We start from the raw sequence: 21,569 nt of genomic DNA, 5'->3' as shown, positions 1-21,569 counted from the left end.
GGAGGACACTGAAGCTCCGCATTAAGAAGCGTAACGGTTTCTCACGACAGGAGGTTGGGCTAGGCTGTTGGAGACCTACTCCCCTTCAAGTAACCACCTGTTTGCGGGTGGTGATGATAACAGCGATGATGGTGTATAACAGTTATATATACAACATCACATTGGTTTTACGCAGAAAGGTCAGCAGAGACCGGTACTGAGGGCACCATATCCACCGCTGTAGACCAGGGGGTCTCCCAGGATGGAGTCCTGTGCCCCGGAGGTGTTGCAGGCGAGAGGTCTGAAGGGCAGGGCAAGTCCATACAAGGTGCCTCGTGTCGGCCTCGGACACAGGGACCGTACAAAAGGGACAGGTGTCCGCAAACGGTGCGGGATAGCGGGCAGGCCAAGCGTGGGTCACTGCTGGGGATAAGGCCAACCGAACTCGAAGCCTCCGCAGCAGGACCTCCTCCCAGCGAGCGAGCCCACTGGGGAGGCCAGTTCCACGCGGTGGATGTAAAGCACGTGTGGCGCGGTGGAGGTTCTCCTTTTCCACCAGCAGTTCTTCTAGGGTGGACACCGGAAGAAGTGGTAGCAGCCGTGGAAAGTCTATACGGCGACAGGGCCGATCCGCCGATATGTGGGCAGGAAGCATGCCCCGGCAAACCCACAAGACACGAACAGGGCATGGGTATGTGTCCAGGATCGCGTGAATACGTGCCGACATGCTGGTTCTAAGCGCAGCGCGACGTAGATCACGTATCGCTGTCGTTGAGGCCGTGTAAATTTCCACTTTCACGCCGGTAGTTACTGTGGATGCAAGCGCTTGGAGACCATCCCGAATAGCAGTACGTTCTGGCAACAGGCTTGGTAGAGAGCGGAGGGTATCGTAGGCGCAGCACTGGTTGAAGGTTGGGGGAGAGGGACAAGCCAAGGCTGTGCTTACGAGGGAGTCGTGTGCCCCGGCTTCCACGAAATCCTGCATGACTCGTGGCTGCGTCGCAGGCACCCAGTGACCAACATGAAGGAGGGCTGCATCCGGAGGTTGATGAAGGCCAGATGTTCGGACAGGTAGCCTTTCCCGAGGCTTGTTGTCCGTCACCTAATGGCTGAGCCAGGGCGGTCTAGCCACAGAAAAGGCTGGCATTGTATCAGGAACCTTGGCCATATATGCAGCGAGAGCGGGTGCCTCCGGTACATTTCCATGCTTGAGTAGGCGAGCGGAACAACGCTAATGAATAGTCTCGTCTTGCGTGTTTAGCTCGGCTTCGGCTTGTAGGGGTGAAATCGGTGTTATGCGAGGGAGGCCAGTAATTGTGCCCATGGCGGCCCTGTTGATGGCCTCAAGCCGAGCCCAGTCGGCTTGCGTCGTGTGCTGGAACTGGGCCTTGTACTGGAACTGGGCGGCTGTAGTACTGCGCGCACTAGGAGACGGGCATTCGTCCAGCAGACCCCGCCAGACTTCTGAGTGATGCGGCGAATGAGGTGGAGCATCTGTCCGGCTTTCTTTCGGGCAGATCGGAGCCACTGAGCTGCTGACCCTGATGCCGATATTTCTAGTCCTAGGACCCGAAGACGGTCCACCGTGGGTATGTCGCTACCATTCAGTTGGAGTGAAATTGGAGAGTCTGCAAGGAGGCGGTGGCCCTAAGCGTTGGCCACGGGAAGTAAAGCAGTCTTCTTTTGCGAGAGAGTGAGGCACGGATACTCGCACCATCTCTGGCAGTCTGTTAGTGCTTGCTGCAGGCACTCGGCTTGTCGCGACAGGTCTAGATGCACTGACCACACCGTAATGTCATCCGCGTACATGAGGAAATATAGATCTCGGATTAAAGCCAGGTGCCAAGCTAACGGCAACATGACGATTTTGAAAAGAAGTGGAGACAAAACAGACCTTTGTGGTACGCCTCGGACTGGTGTAAAGGGACCGAAACTTGCTCCTTTGAAGCGGGTGGAAAAAGAATGGCGTTGAAGGAAGTATCGGATGAAATCGCAACTTTGTCTGGAAGGTGGAGGCCAATAAAACTTGTAGGATTGCAGCGTGACTAACGTGGTCATACGCCTTGTTTATGTCCATGGTGAGCACAGATCTCACACAGCGGGATCGGCCTCTTTTTAGTTCATCCAAACAAGCAGATGAAGGTTTGTTTTTTATATTGCCCAATTGCATGAAAAATATTGCACCCTTTACAAACAAAAACGGGGTCCCCCCGAGGCATTGCCTAAATGAAAATAGAAACGAAACCACTTGTGCCCCAGACAAAACCCAATGACTGCCATAAAAATACAGCCATTCATCGACCAAAACTGAACCATTGCATTTTACTGTGCTCTAGCTGTACGTAGCTGTTTGAAAAATGTTTTTGTGGACCATTCTTGTGCAAATATTTGGTAACAAACAGCAAAACGAAGGGGTTTTGTTTTCCACGATTACTTGTGTTGGGTTTTGAATTCGGATTTTGATCTCAAACCTCCGTGCCATCATCCCGGCGCTGTTGCTTCGCGTTTTCTTCTGCTCAAAGAAAATTTGGATCACTCCGCGGAGCACTGGCCAGTTTATGAGCCCGCTCACTTTTACTTTCTTCATTCACCACCGCATCTTCAGCAGAGCGAACTACGCGCGGCTACCAGCCTATATCTGTCACAACACATCCCGCACCCCAGCAATGCACTTATTAGAAAACGGCGCCATAGAAAAACCTCCCCAAGAACACCACAAGCGGCCTACCTATGCCGCGATAAAAGATGAACTTCCCTACGAGGACAAGCGACCGCACCTTTGATGTGGAGCGATGCAATCGACGACGCTGATTTGCTCCCAATGTGGCGTGATACAGCATGACACCTGTGCGTGCGGCCCGCGTCAGCTGCTAACGGCTTGGAACAGTTACGGCTGGAGAGTACGCGAAGAAAGTTTTCTTAGCCTTTGAAATCTATAAGCTCCAACAGGAGCATAGGCAGCACCTCATTTTTGACCAATCCCACCGACTGGGCACGTTCCAAACACTTCAAGGACATCATCTTCACCACTGCCATCATGATTGGAGCAGCTCGATCAATTAGGATTTTCGACATGGCGTTTTGGCGTACCCTACCACCAACGACACATTTCAGCCAAAACAAGTTTCGCTTGAATATAGGTTTACTTTTTATTATAATCATAACATGCCATGCAAGTTTTGTAATTGGTCCACATGGACCATAAATAACCATTGAGTGCACTTTGACCCACGTTTTGTACGCACAGATTCTTTTTCGGGGTGGGGGGGGAGATGGGGGGCATTCACGTAACAATACCCTCGTCATAAATTTGCGCTGTCGAGCAGCCACCATGTTCGCTGCTCGAAAGATAATTTTCTGGCGTTGTATGAATGGTGCGCCAAAGTCATTACCTTGTCCAGTCTGCAATCTATAGTTGAAGCCATTAGGCATAAAAGATGCTTGTATAACAAGGTAGTGCACACAAAGTGCGGCACAGCGCATTATTCCTTGTCCTGGAAAAAAAAGATTCACGGTTAGTAAGCAACCTCAAATATCGTGACCAATTATTCAAGTTCAGTTTGCTACTGACCTAACCAGTATGAGAAGCACTCTCGATCAAACGAAACTATCGCTACTGTTCGATTAGATGGTGCTTTATTATTACAGAAAAAATAACATACTCTGTTATTGTGCAGCCGGAGCTTACGGAGTCAGAAACTGCAAGGGGATTTTTACTCTTTTAGCCAGGAAGCTAGAATTAGAGCCGCCAGGTGCCCTGTTATTTTTAGGTAAACACTGGGTACTGATGTTTTGGCTGCAGGAAGCATGAATATAACCACAGCCACAAAAATATCGTCTTTAGTTTTCTAGCGCTGTCCTCTCTCGGTGGTCTCACATTTCATACGCAAATTTGCCGGAGTCTTCTGGTCCTTTTGAACACTGTTCTAACGCTAGGTTAGCTTGAAGAATTTCGCTCGCCCTTGTAGAGCAGAAAAAGCTGTATCCACGTTTTCCGCCACTGTATAACACACTTCCGGGAGTTCTCTTCTTTTTCTAATGTAGGGAAAGGTAAAACATGCGCCGAAGTAATGTAATTACCGTATACGGGAAGAATTTTCATCTTGCAGCGCAAGCGAATTCTTAGTGACTTAATGAGTTTCCGAACTGAATGCCGATTGAGTGAGGCTTTTTGTAATAGATAGTAATAGGGTCCTTCAAAAACAAAATAAAAAGCCCACTGTCGGAAGAAATCGTCGAACCCAGCTACGAAATGGGACATAAGCGGCATCGAGCTGAAGTAAGAATTTTAAAGACAGGCAGTGCTCCCATTACGAGAAAGCCGCACACGCGCATTTTTTAGAGGTGGCCTTATTACGTACACCACCAATACGCAGTGACAGATTTTGTCGATCGACAGTATTCTAAGAAGAAAAACAGCGCAAAAGTCTGGACAAAGTAAAGAGCCACAATCCACAGCCGCAACCGACAGGCACTCTCCAGCTCGAGCTCGGCGCCACTGAGCATGTTCGGTTCCAGCTTCGAACGCTGCTTCCCCATCGGCAACGATATCAACAGCGGGCCGAGGGTTCCCGCCGAACCCAGCGCCTTTCGGGAAGTCAGGGCCTCCATCAAGGACGAGGAATTGGACACCCTCATGCACCTCCTCCAGAAATACAACCACGTCGCCGTAGACACCGAGTTCCCAGGTGTCCTGGTAAGACCCGCCAACAAGCTCCAGCCTTCCCATTTCCAGCACTCCTTGGTACGCGGCAATGTCAACATGCTGAAACACATCCAGCTTGGCTTTAGTTTCCTAGACAAAAACAGGGAGCCAGCACCATACTCCTATACGTGTGAGTTGAACCTAGAGGATGACGATTAAAGGGGTCCTGAAAAACCTTCCGCCGATGCATGGATGCACATGTACCCAAATAAAGCAATGTATCTGCAATCACCTACCGCAAGAATTTTGTTAAAACGATGAGTATTATCTGAAAAATCGTAAATCAAAAACCGCGCATTATGGTCGCTCCGCGTTTCCTCCTCCTTTCGACTTATTCCCCGCTGTTGACGGCGCGCGACGCTTGCCTCCCATGATGCTGCGCTCCGCCGTGGTGACGTACTTCCGCTATTGCGCTGCTCAGACTGTCATCTGCTACGGGCAAGCTTTGTTGACACCATGAATCCCGCACTCCGCTCAAGGCTGGAAAAGCGAACGAAAAATCTGGTGCATGTATGCGGCGGCCTGGCCTTGCCCTTTCGCGGTGTACGTTGCTGGCGGCACGTGAGGCGAACTCGCAGCCGCACGGGGAGGGTCGTGCGCTCGTTCCCTTGATGCACCGCGCACTGCTTATCCAAAAGCGCCGTATCAGATGTGGCCCCGCTGGTGCCGGGTCTTATTTTGCGGCGGTGGTAATTCCTGCCAGCGGCATGTGAAAAAATTATATTAAACCGATACAGAACCCGTGCACAAAACGCTTCAATCATGTGACCAGTTCAGCTTGGGGCGACGCGTGGTGGAGAGCGGCAATGTTGGAAAAACATGCTCTGCCGCTGCTCTGAGCTTTCTAGCGCTGGAGCGAGCGCCATTTCTTTGACAATCTCAAACATCGGTTGCCTTGGCAACAAGGCACACACAACTCCAGAAGTCAGTTACGGTTCGTTGATCCCGGTTCAGCTTGGGGCCCCACTTCGCGACATGTGGGCGCTGCAGGCGTACCACTCACTCCCATTGGGAAGTGCGAGATGCGTTTGGCATTACAGGAGGCGATGGTGTGTGTGTTGTGGACGCCTTTGTTTCGCGATGAAATGCGACGTTGTGCTTCTGCGGGTGGATAGAGCTTCCCATGGTCTGGATTATCTTTCTCGAGCGACGTATGACTCAACCTCGCATGGGGTATGTGCAGTGTGCGTGGCTAAAAGCCATCGGCTTGTGCGCCAGAGTTAAGTGACTTGCTGTTCGTTCCCGGAAACCGCGCGCGAGGTGAGTACCGAATTAACGACGGGCAGGAGAAAACCCATCCTCTGTCAATCGTGGTTCAGACTTTCAACGCATGTTGTGACGTTGTCTTCGTTAGAAACGCATCTCTGGATTGTTTTGAAGTTGAATAAAATGTATGCGTCAAACCCGGGCATTCGGCTCAGGGCGTTCTCTGCGATTGCACGAAAGAAGTCAACGTCAAACTTTGACGTTGAAAAAACGTCAAACTTTGCAACAAAAGTGTGAGCTTTCTGCTGCGCGTAAAAGAGTAATACTTGGCACAGAGGACGTTGACGACCCAATCCAACGGTTGCGCTAGTTCATTTAGTGTGCTCAAAATGCCTTTCAGGGCCCCTTTAAGCGGATGATCCCATGGTTTTACTAAGTGAATCCGGCCATGCATCTGTGGTTTGTAGTTCTTTACTTTCCCCTGTCTTTTGCGCTGCTTTTCTTCGTAGTAAACCGTGCCAACTGGCCCTTCAGCAAGCTCTTCCACAGCATTCTATACGATTAGGATGTACGATATTTATTTCAGCTGTAATAATAATCTCAAAGTCTACTTTAGTGCTCAGGTTCAATAAACACGAGAAATTGGTAATTTTTACTGGAATTTACTGGAACTGAAAATAACATGACAGCATAAGTGTTTGTCCTGTTCTTCTTCTTTGATGTGGTTGTGCTTAATGCGCTTTAAATTGTATAAGAACCAGGCTCCTACATACACGAAATTAGCGTTATACTAAACTTGCAGAACTTGTTAGCCTCTACCAAGCGATTTGCTCTGTCTGTTTATATGTTTGTTTAACCGGGATATTGCCGCGCTTCACTGAAATGGTTCTTTTTCGTTTGGGTCTGTTTATTCTGCTCTGTTGCCAAATTGTTCACTTTTTATGCTTTATGACACCTGTTGTTTCCATGTTTCAAAGCTTTTTTCTTTCGTCTTGCTTTGAAAAATAAAAGCAATCACTTCAAATGAAAGCGCCCACATTTCATAAAACCGAAAATATATTTTAAACGGGCAAAAAAAATATGCAACCGCCTCATCCAAGTGATTCGGGTAGCATGGAAATTCAAAACATTGAGCCACCCCCATGTGTGAATGTGGAGTCAACAATATGCGCGCTTTTCCAGACGACAATAAATGGAAGTGAAAATCAAGATGAAAAAAAAAAAGGTGCCTGGGTTTAACCGCGGAACCACCACTGGGAAGAACCTGGACTAGGGCCGCAAGAACTAGGGCCGCAAGCGGCTCTATCGCCCACAATGAGTGGGTTATGTAAGCATGGACATGGGTCACGCGGGCCGCACAACGGCAAATATTTTACATAACTGAGCTTTACATTACCCCGAAATAGTTTATCTACTCCGTTGCTTTCGGGAATTTAATAATACCATGTTCATAGTCCTCCTGCTCTACTGAAGGTGCAAAAGGCTTGGGAGCCAGTGCTAACTGAATGTTCCTAACTTACACTCTGCACCCGTGGCTGTGGCTCACTGGCTAAGGTGTGGTGCTGCTGAGCACGAGGTTGCGGGTTCGATTCCCGGCTGCGGGGGCGGCTTTTCTGATGGAGGCGCACTAATGGTTAGGTTGGCCCATTTTGTGATAGGCAGTGAAGCTAACTGCGCAGAATTTTGCAGAATCTTCCATAAAACGTTGTTGATAAATAAAAAAAGCGACGTCTTCTTGTTTTATGCCAGCTTGCGATGTTTTCTTAATGGCGCTGTAAGCAATAAGTATTACCAACTTCACCGTACCCTCATGCACCTTAGCATACTTGGCTTGGTGGGGAGATCTGTCCTATACACTATGGTCAAATATTGCGTGTTAAACGCAGAAAAAGTCACGTATATCATAAACAAAAATAATACTTTTCTTTTGTTTGGGCCCGCAAAAAAAACTACGGCCGTTCCACTTAATGTGAAAGCTATCGAAAGTTCAGGGGAGGCATTCGCCATAAAGGCCTGTAGTGCCGTTATCCGCTCACTGCTACCACCCAACGCACTTCAAATTTCCCACCTTCGCAGCGCTCGCGCGTTGTTTTTGTGGTTGATTTTCCTCCCACACTAGGCGGCGTTCCACTACCACTTTTTTCGCTTACTAAAGTAAAAAACAGCCCAACGAGCGTTCCTAACTTAATGAATGCAGGCGCTGCCGGTCACTTGCGTATATTTTGCCTCAAATGTACCGTATTTACCCGATTCTAACGCGCCCCCTATTCTAACGCGCACCCGATTTTCCTGGCAAAAAAAAAAACGAAAAAACTGGCACCTCCGATTGTAACGCGCACGGGACTTTGTGACCCAGACAAACGAATGCGAGAGAAACGGGAGATTTATTTCCCGAAGTAATCTCACTCATCTCACTCGTCGTCGCTCTCCGCTGACCACAACATCTCGGTCTCGGTGCCTTCAAGCGCATTCGCGATGCCACACTTCTGAACGAACGTTCAATTATGGTCGATGGGATCATGGCCCACGCCTCGCACGCCCATCCCGAAAGTTTCTCCAGAGGTGCACGCTTCAGCCGAGCGCTCGTTTTGAACTCGTGGGAGCCACTGCTGCCATTGCTGTTATCAAGAGCGTGAGTGAAACGATTTGATGATTTGTGTGAACGCCGATAGAAAAGCCTAGGCGCCTAGGCTTGCTGCGTCCGAAATATCGTTGGTAAAAGCTTTGGCGCCATCTTGAGATGGCGATGGCGATGGGTGCGACGAAATTTCGGCTGTTTCGGCAGTTTCAGTTTTGTATCCGATTGTAACGCGGATGCGATTTTTCGGCCTATTTTTTCGAAAAAAAAAGTGCGCGTTAGAATCGGGTAATTACGGTACCTCCATTTTCCTTCCGCTAAACAACAGGGAGATACTTGACAAGTGCCTGAGGTTTACGAGTTTCTAACGCTTATGACAATATAAACCCCATGTCTCTCGAAGCATCTGGCTTACGCCGCGAAGACAGCTGATGCGACCGAGCGCCATGCGGCTCTACTTGGGTCCAGCGAGCGAGCAACGACGACAAGAGGAACCGCTAAATTGTTTTCTAGTTAAAATAGGACGACAAACTTTTTTTTTTTGTACTGTGATTAAGTCGTTTAGACATAATGCGATGAAGTGTAATTCTGCCAGTTTTAGGTAGCTTAATAGGCCATGAAATGACAACGAATTTAATGTGTTTGTGGTGCGACTAATGATACAGAATTGTATGTATTGCGTGTGTTCGGCATTCACCACCGCAAAGTTTTGAAATTTTAATAAAGGAGACAGGGCAAACATAATATATTAGGCGAGCCTTAGAGCGTTATGCACCTCAAATAACAAGATGGACATAAAATGTGCTAATTTTGAATAGCAATAGCACCCAAATTATTAGCAATACCATATTCGCAGTAGCAAAGTATTAGAAATAGCAATAACATAAAATAGCAATAGCACCCAAAGACGTGGTGGCATCCAAGCAGCGCGATCGAGGACGCTTGGAGGACTCCAGTTAGTCATCCTTCACTGCGGTCGCTTAGTCGCATATGTTCGGAGTATTTCACCCTCGCTAAAGTTCAAGCTGGCCTATTGGTACGGCAATGTAGCATCCCGCAGAAACGGGTTGACCATTTTTTTAGTCTTTCGCTGTATCAATGGGACGTTTTTTTATGATTTCACTTTTTCGGACTGCGAAATTTTTGGAAGCTATCTTGGCCCCTTGAGGGTCCAGAAAATTGGTCGGAGACTTTATTTGCTTTGATGCGAGAGATGCTCGTATGTCCCTGTATCACTACTGTACAATTTTAAAGATGGCATTCACAATCATTTTAGCAGTTTATTGCTGTATTTCAAACAAAACAACTAAATTTCAAAAACCTGTCACCTTCCGGGCAGCGTGCTACAGAGCGCCATAGTGCTTCCAATCTAGAAATTACAGAGTGCGAAAAATATTCGCCTTGAGCTGGTGTTAGACGCTCCCTAAAGTTGGATGTTGACCATGTTGACCATCTCTTACCATGTTGACTTCACACCGGTAATTTGTTTTAATCTAACGACAATTTCAGTTCTCTCTGCTCACAGGGAATAGCACAAAATCTCTGCGAATTCAAGATTTCGGATCCCGGTTAACGGCTCTGCTCTTAAGACCCAATTACGTTTATTGGAGTAAAAAGTTTTCATACCAACCTTTCAAGAAAATGGGGCAACTTGTTTATTCACCCGTGATGAATACTCTACGGGAGCCTTAATTCGTGAACACCACGCTTTCGCTTCCACTTTTCCGCATTTTCAATTTCGCTCGCAAATACGTTCACCCATATCTCACTGCTTGCCAGCACGTAGAGAACAGAATAAACTCCCGGATGGGCGCAGGGTTGTGCACAGCCCTTGTCACCGAAATGACCAATAAATTACCCTTGCTCACGGCACAGTGGACTTCCACCACATCATTGTTGATGACACAAGAGGTGAAGACAAATGGAGAAGCAGGGCAGCGGTACTGCACACTATTTTGGGTCATTAGTAGCTTCCATGCTCCGAAGGCAACCATACGTGAACGCCCGAAATGGACACCGGGCGTACATCTGGTATTGTTTGGGTTTTGGTGGTCTTTGTCGACCGGCTTCCTGCATGTCGTGCCCCAAATAACCGTAAAAAAGACGCGTTTATCATTTGTCTCTTTTTGTGGAATCAGTGCACAAACAATAACTGGCATATAAACAGCAGAAATAGAAGGAGAACTGCAAGAGGTGTACAAACAGCCGACAAATAGGAAAAGACACAAAGTCATCGTCAGCGAGCGCCCATAAAATAATTTTTAGGTAGCTGCAGCCGATCCTTATGTGCAAGTAAACGTGCCAAAAGAGAGAAGGCGCACTTCATTATCTTCACGTCGTAATGGGGTCCAGTGATTAAAAAGCCGGTTTTAAACCATGCAGTATATTTTATTTCCAGACTGTCTGTTTAAAAATGGAAGTGTAATATCTAAATTTCATTTAAATGTGAAAACCTAAATGTCAAAAAAATTGAAATGCGATCTTTCTGGCACTAATAGTGCAAGTGCTAAGAATTATTCTGGTATTGTTTTGCATGCTGACAAGCGCCTCAGAAAAATAACGAATGGAATAAAAACAAGATCAGCATACGCTTTGGTACACTTACAAGTTCACAATAAGCTGCCTCTCCCGCTTACCAAAGGGTTACCAGAAGCCATACCCAAATACGCTGACCCTGTTGCATCTTCGCGGTGCTTTTTGTTACCACTCAGTGTTGACAGCTCTTCCGCGACTCTTTTGTATAGAAACATGGGCGCGAGCCCTTCTACAGCCGTGTTTACAGCGTTTTTTGCAGTACCTTTGGTTCATTGATACATAACAATTCAGGTGATTTGAAATTATCCCGAACAGATTAAATCTCATTGATATTAAAGCGAAGTTTTTGTGTCCTCACTAATGTCTTTGTATGCCAATACGCCCCGAAGGAAAACTAACTTTCTCAGGCGATGATGATGAGGGATCTTAGGTGAAGTGAAAAAAAAACCCTTCGCGTGGCTAGAATCTAACCAGAATCCTTCAGGTTTAGCGCCGGCGTTGACCCGATTGCTCTATTTCGACATGGTAGAAGCGGTTTTGGGAAAAACTCACACGACAACCAAGGAATTCGTACGGAGAAGAATGACGTTTCTCTGTGGGCCGTAATGCTAGCCACAAGACGTTAGGCCTAACTTCCTCTTTTGGGGTGCAGGACGTAAGGCCTAATAACACATCTTGGGGTTACACCTCATACTGGCACCCGCTCAAAAAATTGCTCACTGAACTACAATCAGCAGGTAACGATTAGCGCGGTACACCACAAAACAAAACGTTAAGCCAACTAAGTGCACTCTCTATAGTTTCTGTGTGTATTCCACAAAAGTGGCGCGTACCCCGTGCGTAGCACATACTCGCCATGGAGGATTGGCCAACGGAAAAAATACATCACCAGAAAGCTTTGCGTTCAACGATCGTCGTCATTAAATGGAGGGGTGCAAAAACATTTTTATTTGCATCATTTGTACCAACGTGATTGCGCAATTGGTGAGAGAAGAAAATTCACAATTATTTCTTAAAAAACCACTTAACGTAGAAAACGTTGAGGGAGAAAGGCGGACTCGCCCATGCAGCACCATTGCGGTTTCGACCAACTGCGCCTTTCCATATTCCAAAGAATATTTGATCAGGCTTCGAAACCTTGAGTGCTCCATTGAACAAATAGTGAAATTGGACAAAACATTACGCTCTTTTCCTGTCGTGTACCTTTTTTTTGTAAAAGTTGTTGAACTTGACCGGCGAACCATTTTTGGAATTTTGAAGGATTAAAATTCAGTAATGGGTGCTCTAAAGCACTAGAAATTAGGGGAGATTCTGGCAGCACTAAGCTTTGGTCGTAGCCGCGGGAAGCATAGAGAATAGAACTGAAGAAGCAATACTACTCAATCTTGTAGGATACTCATGTCGCAGAGCACCCCTAAAAAGCGGAGTAAGCTTGTTGGAGCGCTACGAGTCCCGTGCATAAATATTGTAAAATTCATAGTTGTAAAGGTTGTTGTTATACCGAAGAAGCAAGATACGCACTGGAATCGATAAGTACGACCCGTTCTGGGGTTTTCTCTTGCAAGAACGAGAATTACTGAAAAGAAGAGTCAGTGACCGCCTACTTCTAGCACTACGTTGAATGGTTTAGAGTTTGGATCACCGCTATCAGTGTACGCACCTCTAAAGCGATTGATAACATGGAAAGCCCCGTATCGCTCGAATGCCAAGCAGGGTGCGCTGAAACAAAAAGAAGGAAGCGTGGCTGTATGTTCACGTCTTTACAAAGAATCGTTTTTGCAGTGGGCTTTTATTCGCCGTACGGGTAATGATCTGATGGAAACCCGACTGCGCGCACAGTGAATGGTTGCATTGGCACGACAGAAGAAGCGTGAACCAAAAATAAATTATCCACATGCAAAAACCAATCATAAAAGAACCAGTTTAGTAAAAACGCCCTGAATAACAACGTAAGCCAGCAGGCAGCGAACGCTTCGATGCGTTCTGCCTTAACCTGTACTAGACAGAAGCTGCTGAAGGGCGTGCGAAATTATGACAGCCTTCCCAACTTAACGGCTTGTTGAAATCCCGAATGCTTCATGCGGATGTGTGGTAACTCCCTGTTCAAGTTTTCTCCAAACGGCTTCGCCGCTAACCTGCCTCCTTAATATTTCCGATGCCGTTCATATTCGAGGATTGAAAACCTTATCTAGCCAACTGTCTCAGAAGCCAATGTATGCCGTGAATTGCTGACACAAGCACAGTTCAGGCACACGGGCCTTTACCAAATACAGCGGTAGCTACACAGTGTCATTGAACATACCCAGAATAGCTTTCTCCACTTCAACGTAGCTTCCTTCCTTTCACAAGCAAGCTTCTCAGGGATGTTTAGCTTGAAGGCATGCTGCTCACAGGACCGAGATGATTGGAGTTCTATGGGAGAGGCCTTTGCTCTGCAATGGCGTTTATAGGCTCGTGATGATGATGATGATGATGCTCAAAGCATGCGCCTTGCTACTTATTTCGGCCTTGGACTTCTGCGCGAGCTTACGATGAATTCAGCTCGAATTACTACAGGGGATTCGTTTCGTTAGTTTGAGCGGTAATCCTAAGTTAGTAATCCTCTTAGCACAGGAAGGTTTTTTGCTCTGCTTACACGGATCTGCTGCGATCAACCGCAAGACCTAGTCATGGGCGATGTCGCCCGGGGAAATGCTCAGAAGGGTCATTTACCTAGACAGGCTTCGGTTTTGCGCAGCTATCAGGCTGAAAAAGTGCCTACTTTGGCGTTTTTGTGTCTTGCTTTTTTAGTGCAATGTCTGCGAGAAAGCTCTGTAAAAACACCTAGTAACATTGCAGCAGGACACCACTCTGTGAAGCATGAGTAACTTGTGTACGACTTTTGGGGTACATCATTCAAATAGCTTCGCCATACTATTTATTGTGTTGCCGGGCGGGAAGTAAAAAATCTAACGTTGCCGAGGTTAAATACACTAAAACTCGTACCATTTGTAAAAAAGGTGCCAGCGCCCGAGGGGGGCTGCGGTTATCTATCTAGGTGTTTATTTGGTTGACAGAGAAAAAATACCTAGTAAGATAGACAAATAGCTTAGACATCATGAATGCCCCGCTGTGCAACCTTCGGGTATGTAAATAACCAAAACGTGAAGAACCAGTAACGTGCGCTGCAGCCGAAGCTTCGAACCTATGACGAGCAGGTATGGATGTGGCAGGTCAGGATGCAGTCGAATCAGGTTGAACGCAATTTTCTAACTAGGACACTTTGGCTATAGGTATAACAAAGCTAAAATTAAGCCTGAGAGCAAATCATACAAACTAGGCGAGTGGAAGGGCTGTGGGGTACACTGGTTTAAATAGAAGAGAGGGGTGTGGTTTCACGCTCCTGCCTTTATTTTTTTAAGGTAGGTGAGGCTTGATGGACGCAGCAAATGACTGTGCCTATTAAGTAATCATGACTGCCAAATAACAGGAGTAACAAATAGCCACGGCGCCACGCTGATGAGGTAGTGGGTATATTTACTAGGGGGCGGTGAGTGATAGACGAACTAGCCCGAGCGAGAGATGCGGATTCCATGATTGGCACCAACAATGGTGATCTAATCCATGCAGCAATGGTGATCATCTATGAAGTTTCCGGCAGAAAATCTGATTTTGCTTTTAATGTTACAAGCTAGAAACCACCATTGCGTGGCTTTAACTGATAACGGCGGACAATTATCTTTACACTGCCCCTGAATACTTAGCGAAATCAGCAAGCATATTAAGATGGTATGTCCCGTTTTACCTAGGAGGTTTGGGTACTGAAATTTCCAACACATCTTTTGGAGATCAACGGCATATTGAATAGTTGATCGGGCGATATTTTGAACACACGTGCGTAGAGGGGAAGTATCTAATTGATTGATTGTGGGGTTTAACGCGCCGACGCAACGCAAGCGATGAGGCGCGCCGTAGTGGAGGGCTCCGGATTAATTTCGACCACCTGGGGATCTTTATCGTGCGCCGAAATCTCGTACACACGGGCGTTTTTGCTTTTCGCCTCCATCAGTCTCCAAGTATCTAAGTGTATAGGAAGAGCGCTTATAATGACAGCTAGTTTTCCTTTGCGAGACAACTTTCTTCATAAACATTCCACCTACTTGAGCAGCTCAGAAACAAGAATGAATAATATATCATCGAAGATAAAGACAGCCCTGCATAAAAAGCGGCCACTTAAGCAAACTTTCCTTTATCTACAAAATGGCGAAGAATCAGTAGCGCTCGCAGTGCCATATCTGCGATGTCCTTATTAGAAGATATTTTACGAGATGGGCAATCTTCGAGCTTAGTTCTGATTCGTCAAAAGTACAAAAAGAAAAACGCCCTTTCTGTTCTGGTTTGTTAAAGGTAAAATAACGCCTTACGACCGTACTAGTGCGCTGCTTGCTTTGTCAGAAACTGCCGTTTCATGTTGAGAAAAATCAAAGCTTCTTTCTTAAAAGAACGATGCTTCAAACGCAAAGGTAAAATTCAAAGTGCAGAACTGAAACTGCTTCGACCATGTCAGAATGGCGCAATTGGATGTACATTGGCAGCTTAATGCGAGAGACCCATGTTCGAGTCCAGCCACAAGATGCTTTTTATTGAAGGAGGGGGGGGGGGGGGCGAGGAGCGCGGTGGCGGAGGGGGCGCTGGGTGTGCCTTTGTGGCAACCCATTGAGTAACTTGGCTTTCCTGCAATGCGTTTGGGCATAGCCACTGGAACTTTGAACTTTGGCTTCGGGCTTTGAAGGCGTTGGCTTCCGTTCCAACCGTTTTTTAATTTACCCGCGATCATTATCACTGTTAGAGAAGGTTGGCTTTCCTGCCGTGCGTTTTGGTGCAATGTCGCCATCAGTGAGGCATAGAAAGCTTCCCTTTGAAATTCGTGCAGTGGGAGTCAATCCGCCATGAGCGTGCAAATGCAAGCAGAATGTTCCCTGCAGAGACGAAAAATGCTCACTGAGCGGAATATTGTGGCATACGCTACGTGAGAAAGGTGCGATAAACTTCGTACTACAACACGTTCTTTATCACTAATCGTCAGTGGCATCACACCGCCTTCTAGGGCTGTTAACTAGGAAATAAGCGTGGGAGGGCTGTACACTTTCCTGTGCTACATATTTTGCAATTACTTTTAAGCAAAATAGGACGATTTCATGGAGACGGACTGATTAGGCGTGAGCCACGCGGAAATAGCCGCAACTGGGCGTATATTTTCCGAGTCAGGGGCAACCGCTTATTTAACGACCTGCTAGGACGTTCGCTTTCAGCGTCGGGAGCCGGGCTATATTGAGCGGCTTCACACACTGCAACCCCGACATGCCCTACTACCATTTGAAAACATTTTTGATTAAAAATTTAAGGAACATCTGGGTCGAAAGCCGCGAGGGCAATTATTATAGGCATCCTGAATATCACGCGTTTGGGGACAAAGAACGCATCGCTCAAGGCCATCTAAAAAGTAGGAAGCTCTTCAAAAATAACGATTATATTGCGATAAACTAATCGAAAATACGTACAGGTATCATGGGTTTCCATGATGACTGCTCAGACGTGTGAAAATGTGATATAAGAGATGGTATCCGGCAGAAGCTCCTTTCATTGCAATGAAAAGAGGCAAGATGACTTTGGAAAACGCTCGCGCAGAAGCAGACAATATCGTTAGTACTAACAGGACATCGCCTCATTAGTTTTTGTCACGCGTCCGATTAGCCAAACGCAAGCACAGAATAAGAGAATATTGATCCGGGATCCTCCAATTCAGGGTATGCAAAGCACACACAACAAGGATAAGGTAACGGTTTGAATTCTTATTATTTTAGCGAAGGGAACCAACTCCTGTCTAGGCTATACTATTGTTCATAGAGCTCCTTCTGTTTGAAATTGTCCTTCTCGGCGTCATTATGTCCGCCTTTGTGGCGGGGGCGCGCCATTTATTCAGAACAAAATTCATGAAGTAATGCTGTGAATAAGAATAGTCGAATTGGCTCGCGTTTAAGTGGGTATTGGTTAACACTTAACTAAGCGACTAGAGTGGAAGAGAAAATAATATGGATTAAGAATATTTTTCATGTTACCCCTTCTCGCGTGTTGTTCCCAACTAGGCGAAACAGCGGCTGTTATGACGATTTAGATAAGTAAACACGCCATCCCACGTAAGTGTCTCCGTAACCTGTTGCTGTGTTTTAACTAGAAAAGTACAGTTTGTCTGGCGTCGTGCAGTACCGGTACACCGTAGGCTTTTGCAAAGGTTTGTGTGGTTTGGTGGTCCGGCATACAATGTATTGAGCTGAGGCATCATAAATATTTTTTTCTTCACTAATGGTTGGCCGCAAATCTTCCTCGCACTCAATTTGTAGTTTTTGTTAGTAAAAATACAGAAGGACCTCAAAATCATAAGCAATAAGGCGTAGCTTTCTTTGACTGTTCTTGCGAGTTTCTAGCAGCTGCTGCTGAGGCTGCTGTAGACATGCTCGCAAGCATCGCTCGTTTTCTTACATGACCGGATTCCGCTCACCTCGCATCGGTGCCGGAGCCGCCACGGTGGCGTTTCTCAGTTTGCGTGAAGTCATTTTGCTGTGCGCTTTGAGCTGGCGTCTCAACAGCGTGATGGTCAGGCATGCAAAAGGCGCGCGTAACCAAACGCCACCAAATGGCTGCGAAGCCGTCCCTCAGCGTTGAAGATACAGATAGCTGAAAGAAGCGTTACGCGGAAAACGCGGAAAACGTTACGCGGAAAACGTTACGCGTCTTCGCTTTACGCAGCGCAACGGTCGAATGCACGCTGTATCGTTGTCGTCAGGCAAGACAATGACGCGTGGCGGCCATAAAACATGACGAAAATCATAAGGATACCTCCAAAAGCGACACGATGAACAAAGCTTGGCAGCCGAGGAAGGCTGCAGTGTGGTTTCAAATTTCGCTTGATGTCGGTTCCCATGAATGTTGGTCAAACGTGGAACCGCCAGCACAGGCATGCCTCCTTTTACATCACACCACGTGATCGTCCCGCCACCGTATCATATTATGCTTTACTCACTCTAAAAGGCTTCTTACGCCTGTACTGGGGCTCAACAAACTTAAAAATGAACTTGTAGAGCATCAAACACAATGTAAGGGACGACCAAGGAGCGGTGTGACAAATACAGCGAACTTCACGTGTATTTCTATTTGGGCTACTAAAAGTCAAAGACTCAGTTGAGTTACTGAACCCTGCATGTAGACTAAAAAATGTCCCCGCCTTTGAAAAGGACAGCGTAAATAGGCCCATGTTTATTGAGAAAGGCGCCATGTAATTGCGGCAGACCTATAAAAACACAAAGCTCATGCTTTACAAAAAATGCTGTTGTATGACTGCTGGACTGGCATAACGGAGTCCAAGGAAGGAATAAACATAAATGATTGATTACACACCAGATAGATGTTCAATATTTTGTTGTTGTGTCCTAGCAAATGACGAAAAAGTTCTATAAAAAGACCCAAGTCGTAATCTCCAAAAAGCACACGATACACAACGAAGTTAGAAGGACTGAATGACAAATAAATAGAACGCACCTGGATTTTCGCCTTTGCATTTATGCATCCGTAGGACAGAGAGACAGCAGAATCCAAAGAACACTTTTCTTTGCGAGCAAACTTATTGCCATAGAAATTATCGACTTGCGGCCGCTGCCGCTTAGGTTTGAAGGACAGCTGACGTCACAAACAAAAACAATAATTTTACAACACTCAGCGAGATTGGTATTTCCTGTGGTACAGACAAGTTTGATGGATTGAGATAAATATCTCCCTCCTCTTCCGAATCACTCACGGTTTGCTAGAGTCGGGAGGAGAAGTAAGCCAGTCTCTTTCAGCGCTGTTTTCAAAAACTGTTGCAGAAGCTGTACTCTATTACATGGACTGATTCTTCTAGCACACAAATCGCACTGAAGAGTTAGGTTGTCCAAATGCTTCTCTAATCCATGGTTACTATTTTTGTATCTCTCTTTTTTTGAACAGTTATAGGCGTAATCTAAACGACCCCGGCGTTATCAGGTGGACTGTACGGGCAGTGGCAGGTAGCAACCAAAAGGTTTCAGATGACATCTACGCTTATGTCTTGAGATGAACTACGCGATAGCGTAATCACAACGTTGAGGTAGCGTTTTGGGACGGAGTTGCTACGTTTACCATTTATGCTTTCCGAGCACTTGTGTTCAGTAAAAACATCATGACTAGTCATAACGGTCCTTAGTCGAAGCGGTAGAGGAACGACAGGCCTAATACGACTGTAGGACTAAAATTTGGCGATGAAAGTTGAAAGCCGTTAGTTTGAACGGAAAAGGGACAGCGTCAGTGTTTCAAAATTTTGATTATCTTGCACTGTGGCCCGTCTGAATAATTAGGGTGCCTTTATAAGAGAAAAGGAGAGAGTGTGACAAGGAGAAGGACTTTATTGATTACAATACAGTGAGAGTGTCAAATAAGGGTAAGCTGATGATATAATGTTAAAGTGTGGAACTCCAAATCCAGACTTCAAGTAGGAGCAGCTTCATCCTTTGCACTCTCATTCAGCTCACGCTGATCTTCAGGTGACGAGCTGATCAAAGTTGTCTCCAATATCTAGATAGAAGTTGGGTACGTAATGTTTAGGTTGTCCTCCGCTGCACATGTCTTTCGATACAACCAGGTTGCTTGGAAGGGAGTGGAGGCTTCTCTGTATTTAGCGCAGTTTTAAATAAACGCCAAACGTGTTCTGCCAGACACCTTCGTCCATGTAGACTTGGGGATATATGTCTTGGTTTGTATCTAACGCAGCGTTTGATATTCTTCGGTGTTGGTATCTCTTCGTCTCACAGAGAAGGATGAAGGATGAAGAGCATGAAGAGTAAATGTTCTTTACATTTTTCGGTGTAGGGGGTGTCATAGTCGTCGCCGCAAGCAGCACGTTATTGCCGTTCGTGTACTTCTTGGTCGTCTGGTCGTAATCCGGTCCTGCTTTGGTGTTTACAGCCAGGCGTGGTATTTTGCAGCTTTATTAGTATGCACTATTTGGTAACGGCACTGTTTAGTGACGGCGTAGGTTGCGGGCCATGCTGGCGACTATATATGTTGAGCATGTCACTGCAGTCCAGGCATACAGCAAGCTGTTCTGCGCAGGCGCGGACACTGCTGGAATTGCTTTCGCTTTAGTATCATTGTCATCCTATTCACAATCCAATTGTGGTTCTTCGGTATCTCTTTATTCCAGAATCAGGCAAGCCCTCTTTTCTCGCTGTCTCAATCGCAGTTTCCGGTTTGCAGCGGTGATGTACTTCTGCGTGCGCTTGATTATCACGACAGATATCTGACGTAAAGCACACACAGAAACATTGGTAAATGAGCCTAATACCCTTTTGCGAATTTTAAAAGAAATCTAGGTGTAGGAATGACGGAAGGACATACTTGTGTAGCGGCCACTTTGTCATCGACAGGAAGCGCCCACCATCATCATCATAGGCCGCTCCCTCCATCGTCAGTAGTGCGTGGCCTCGACACGCACGAGAAGCCACGCGAGAAAGAACACCCAAGCTTCTGCACTGCTCGGCCGCATTCTACCGCGCTCCCTGAATCGCGGACTCCTGATACCATTGAAACCCATCAGAAAATGAATCTAGAGGCAGCCGCGCGGCCACATCGGCGCCTACATTAATTTTCTGGCATTTCCAAATATTGTTATGTGGGCAGGGCACCAACCATTACTCATTATGAACGAGATATTAACGATATAACAAGCGATCAAGACAGAATCCACACAGGTTGCACTCCCGTATTTTCCTCGTCGTGTTCGATTACAGGCCGTGGCGCAATGGGATATTGCCCATGTTCCACTCAAAATGTGAAGAAGAAGACGCACATAATGTGGCACATCCGTGCTTGTGCCAAGATGGCTGACAGTTATCATCAGTTCCCATGATTCGTATCATCTCTGTCCTGCCTTTACGTAATATCTTTTGTGGAGTGTGCAAGGTCATCCCCGTCGTGCCCCAGCTTCGCACCATCACCACCTGGACGTGACCACTGAGGGCACTTGGGCCATGTCGGCCAGCCCCAGCATCACCGTGACCGGCTCGCGACCACGCCCCTCGCCCCGTGTTTTTAGCCACCAGCCCTTGACAAGATCACGAAGCCCAGGTGCGACGTGTTCACACCAGACGAGACGGGACGAGGCGATGAAGCCGTGTCCCCTGCCCTCTTGGTGGCCGGGGTTCCGCTTCGTCACTATCTTTAGGACATCGCTATAGTGAGTTCAGGCGTCATTTATGAAATCATCGTCAACGGTCAACCGTGGCGGCAAGCTCATTGAACTCGCCGGCACACCGTAGCCTCGACCGGGACGGTCGCCTTTTACCCTTGGGTTGGGGAGAGGAGGGGGGGGGGGGGGCATTTGCACAAGGAGGAGACGAAGTCAGCTATGGCGCATAGGACCATTTTTGTCATCAAGGAATCGAACGCCCATTATGCTACACGGCCGTGTTTGTGCCAAGATTGATAACCCTCATTAAACCCGCATGGATAACACTCAGT

At 46.8% G+C, this 21,569-nt stretch overlaps 1 protein-coding gene across 1 annotated transcript; it reads left to right on the top strand.

Moving 5' to 3' along the window:
• The first annotated feature begins 4,483 nt into the window (after nucleotides 1-4,483).
• Nucleotides 4,484-21,273, top strand: LOC144148043 (CCR4-NOT transcription complex subunit 7-like). The gene is made up of 3 exons (XM_077679643.1): nucleotides 4,484-4,814; nucleotides 21,033-21,103; nucleotides 21,145-21,273. The coding sequence occupies exons 1-3, from the start codon at nucleotides 4,484-4,486 to the stop codon at nucleotides 21,271-21,273; spliced, it is 531 nt and encodes a 176-aa protein (XP_077535769.1).
• The last annotated feature ends 296 nt before the right edge of the window (nucleotides 21,274-21,569 follow it).

Source organism: Haemaphysalis longicornis, unplaced genomic scaffold (genome assembly GCF_048455015.1).
Source record: "Haemaphysalis longicornis isolate Haplotype H1 unplaced genomic scaffold, Haemaphysalis longicornis Haplotype H1 scaffold_74, whole genome shotgun sequence".
In the NCBI taxonomy this organism is placed as follows: Eukaryota; Metazoa; Arthropoda; class Arachnida; order Ixodida; family Ixodidae; genus Haemaphysalis; species Haemaphysalis longicornis.
The sequence above is the reverse complement of the archived record's forward strand: the minus strand, read 5'-3'. Positions and strand labels throughout refer to the sequence as shown.

What these genes read in the sequence shown, in the direction of transcription:
- LOC144148043 (XM_077679643.1), top strand. Translation starts at nt 4,484, where the DNA reads ATGTTCGGTTCCAGCTTCGAACGCTGCTTCCCCATCGGCAACGATATC. An exon ending in AGCACCATACTCCTATACGT is followed by an intron (nt 4,815 to 21,032) that starts GTGAGTTGAACC and finishes GTCGTGCCCCAG; the next exon opens with CTTCGCACCATCACCACCTG. An exon ending in CGGCCAGCCCCAGCATCACC is followed by an intron (nt 21,104 to 21,144) that starts GTGACCGGCTCG and finishes CCGTGTTTTTAG; the next exon opens with CCACCAGCCCTTGACAAGAT.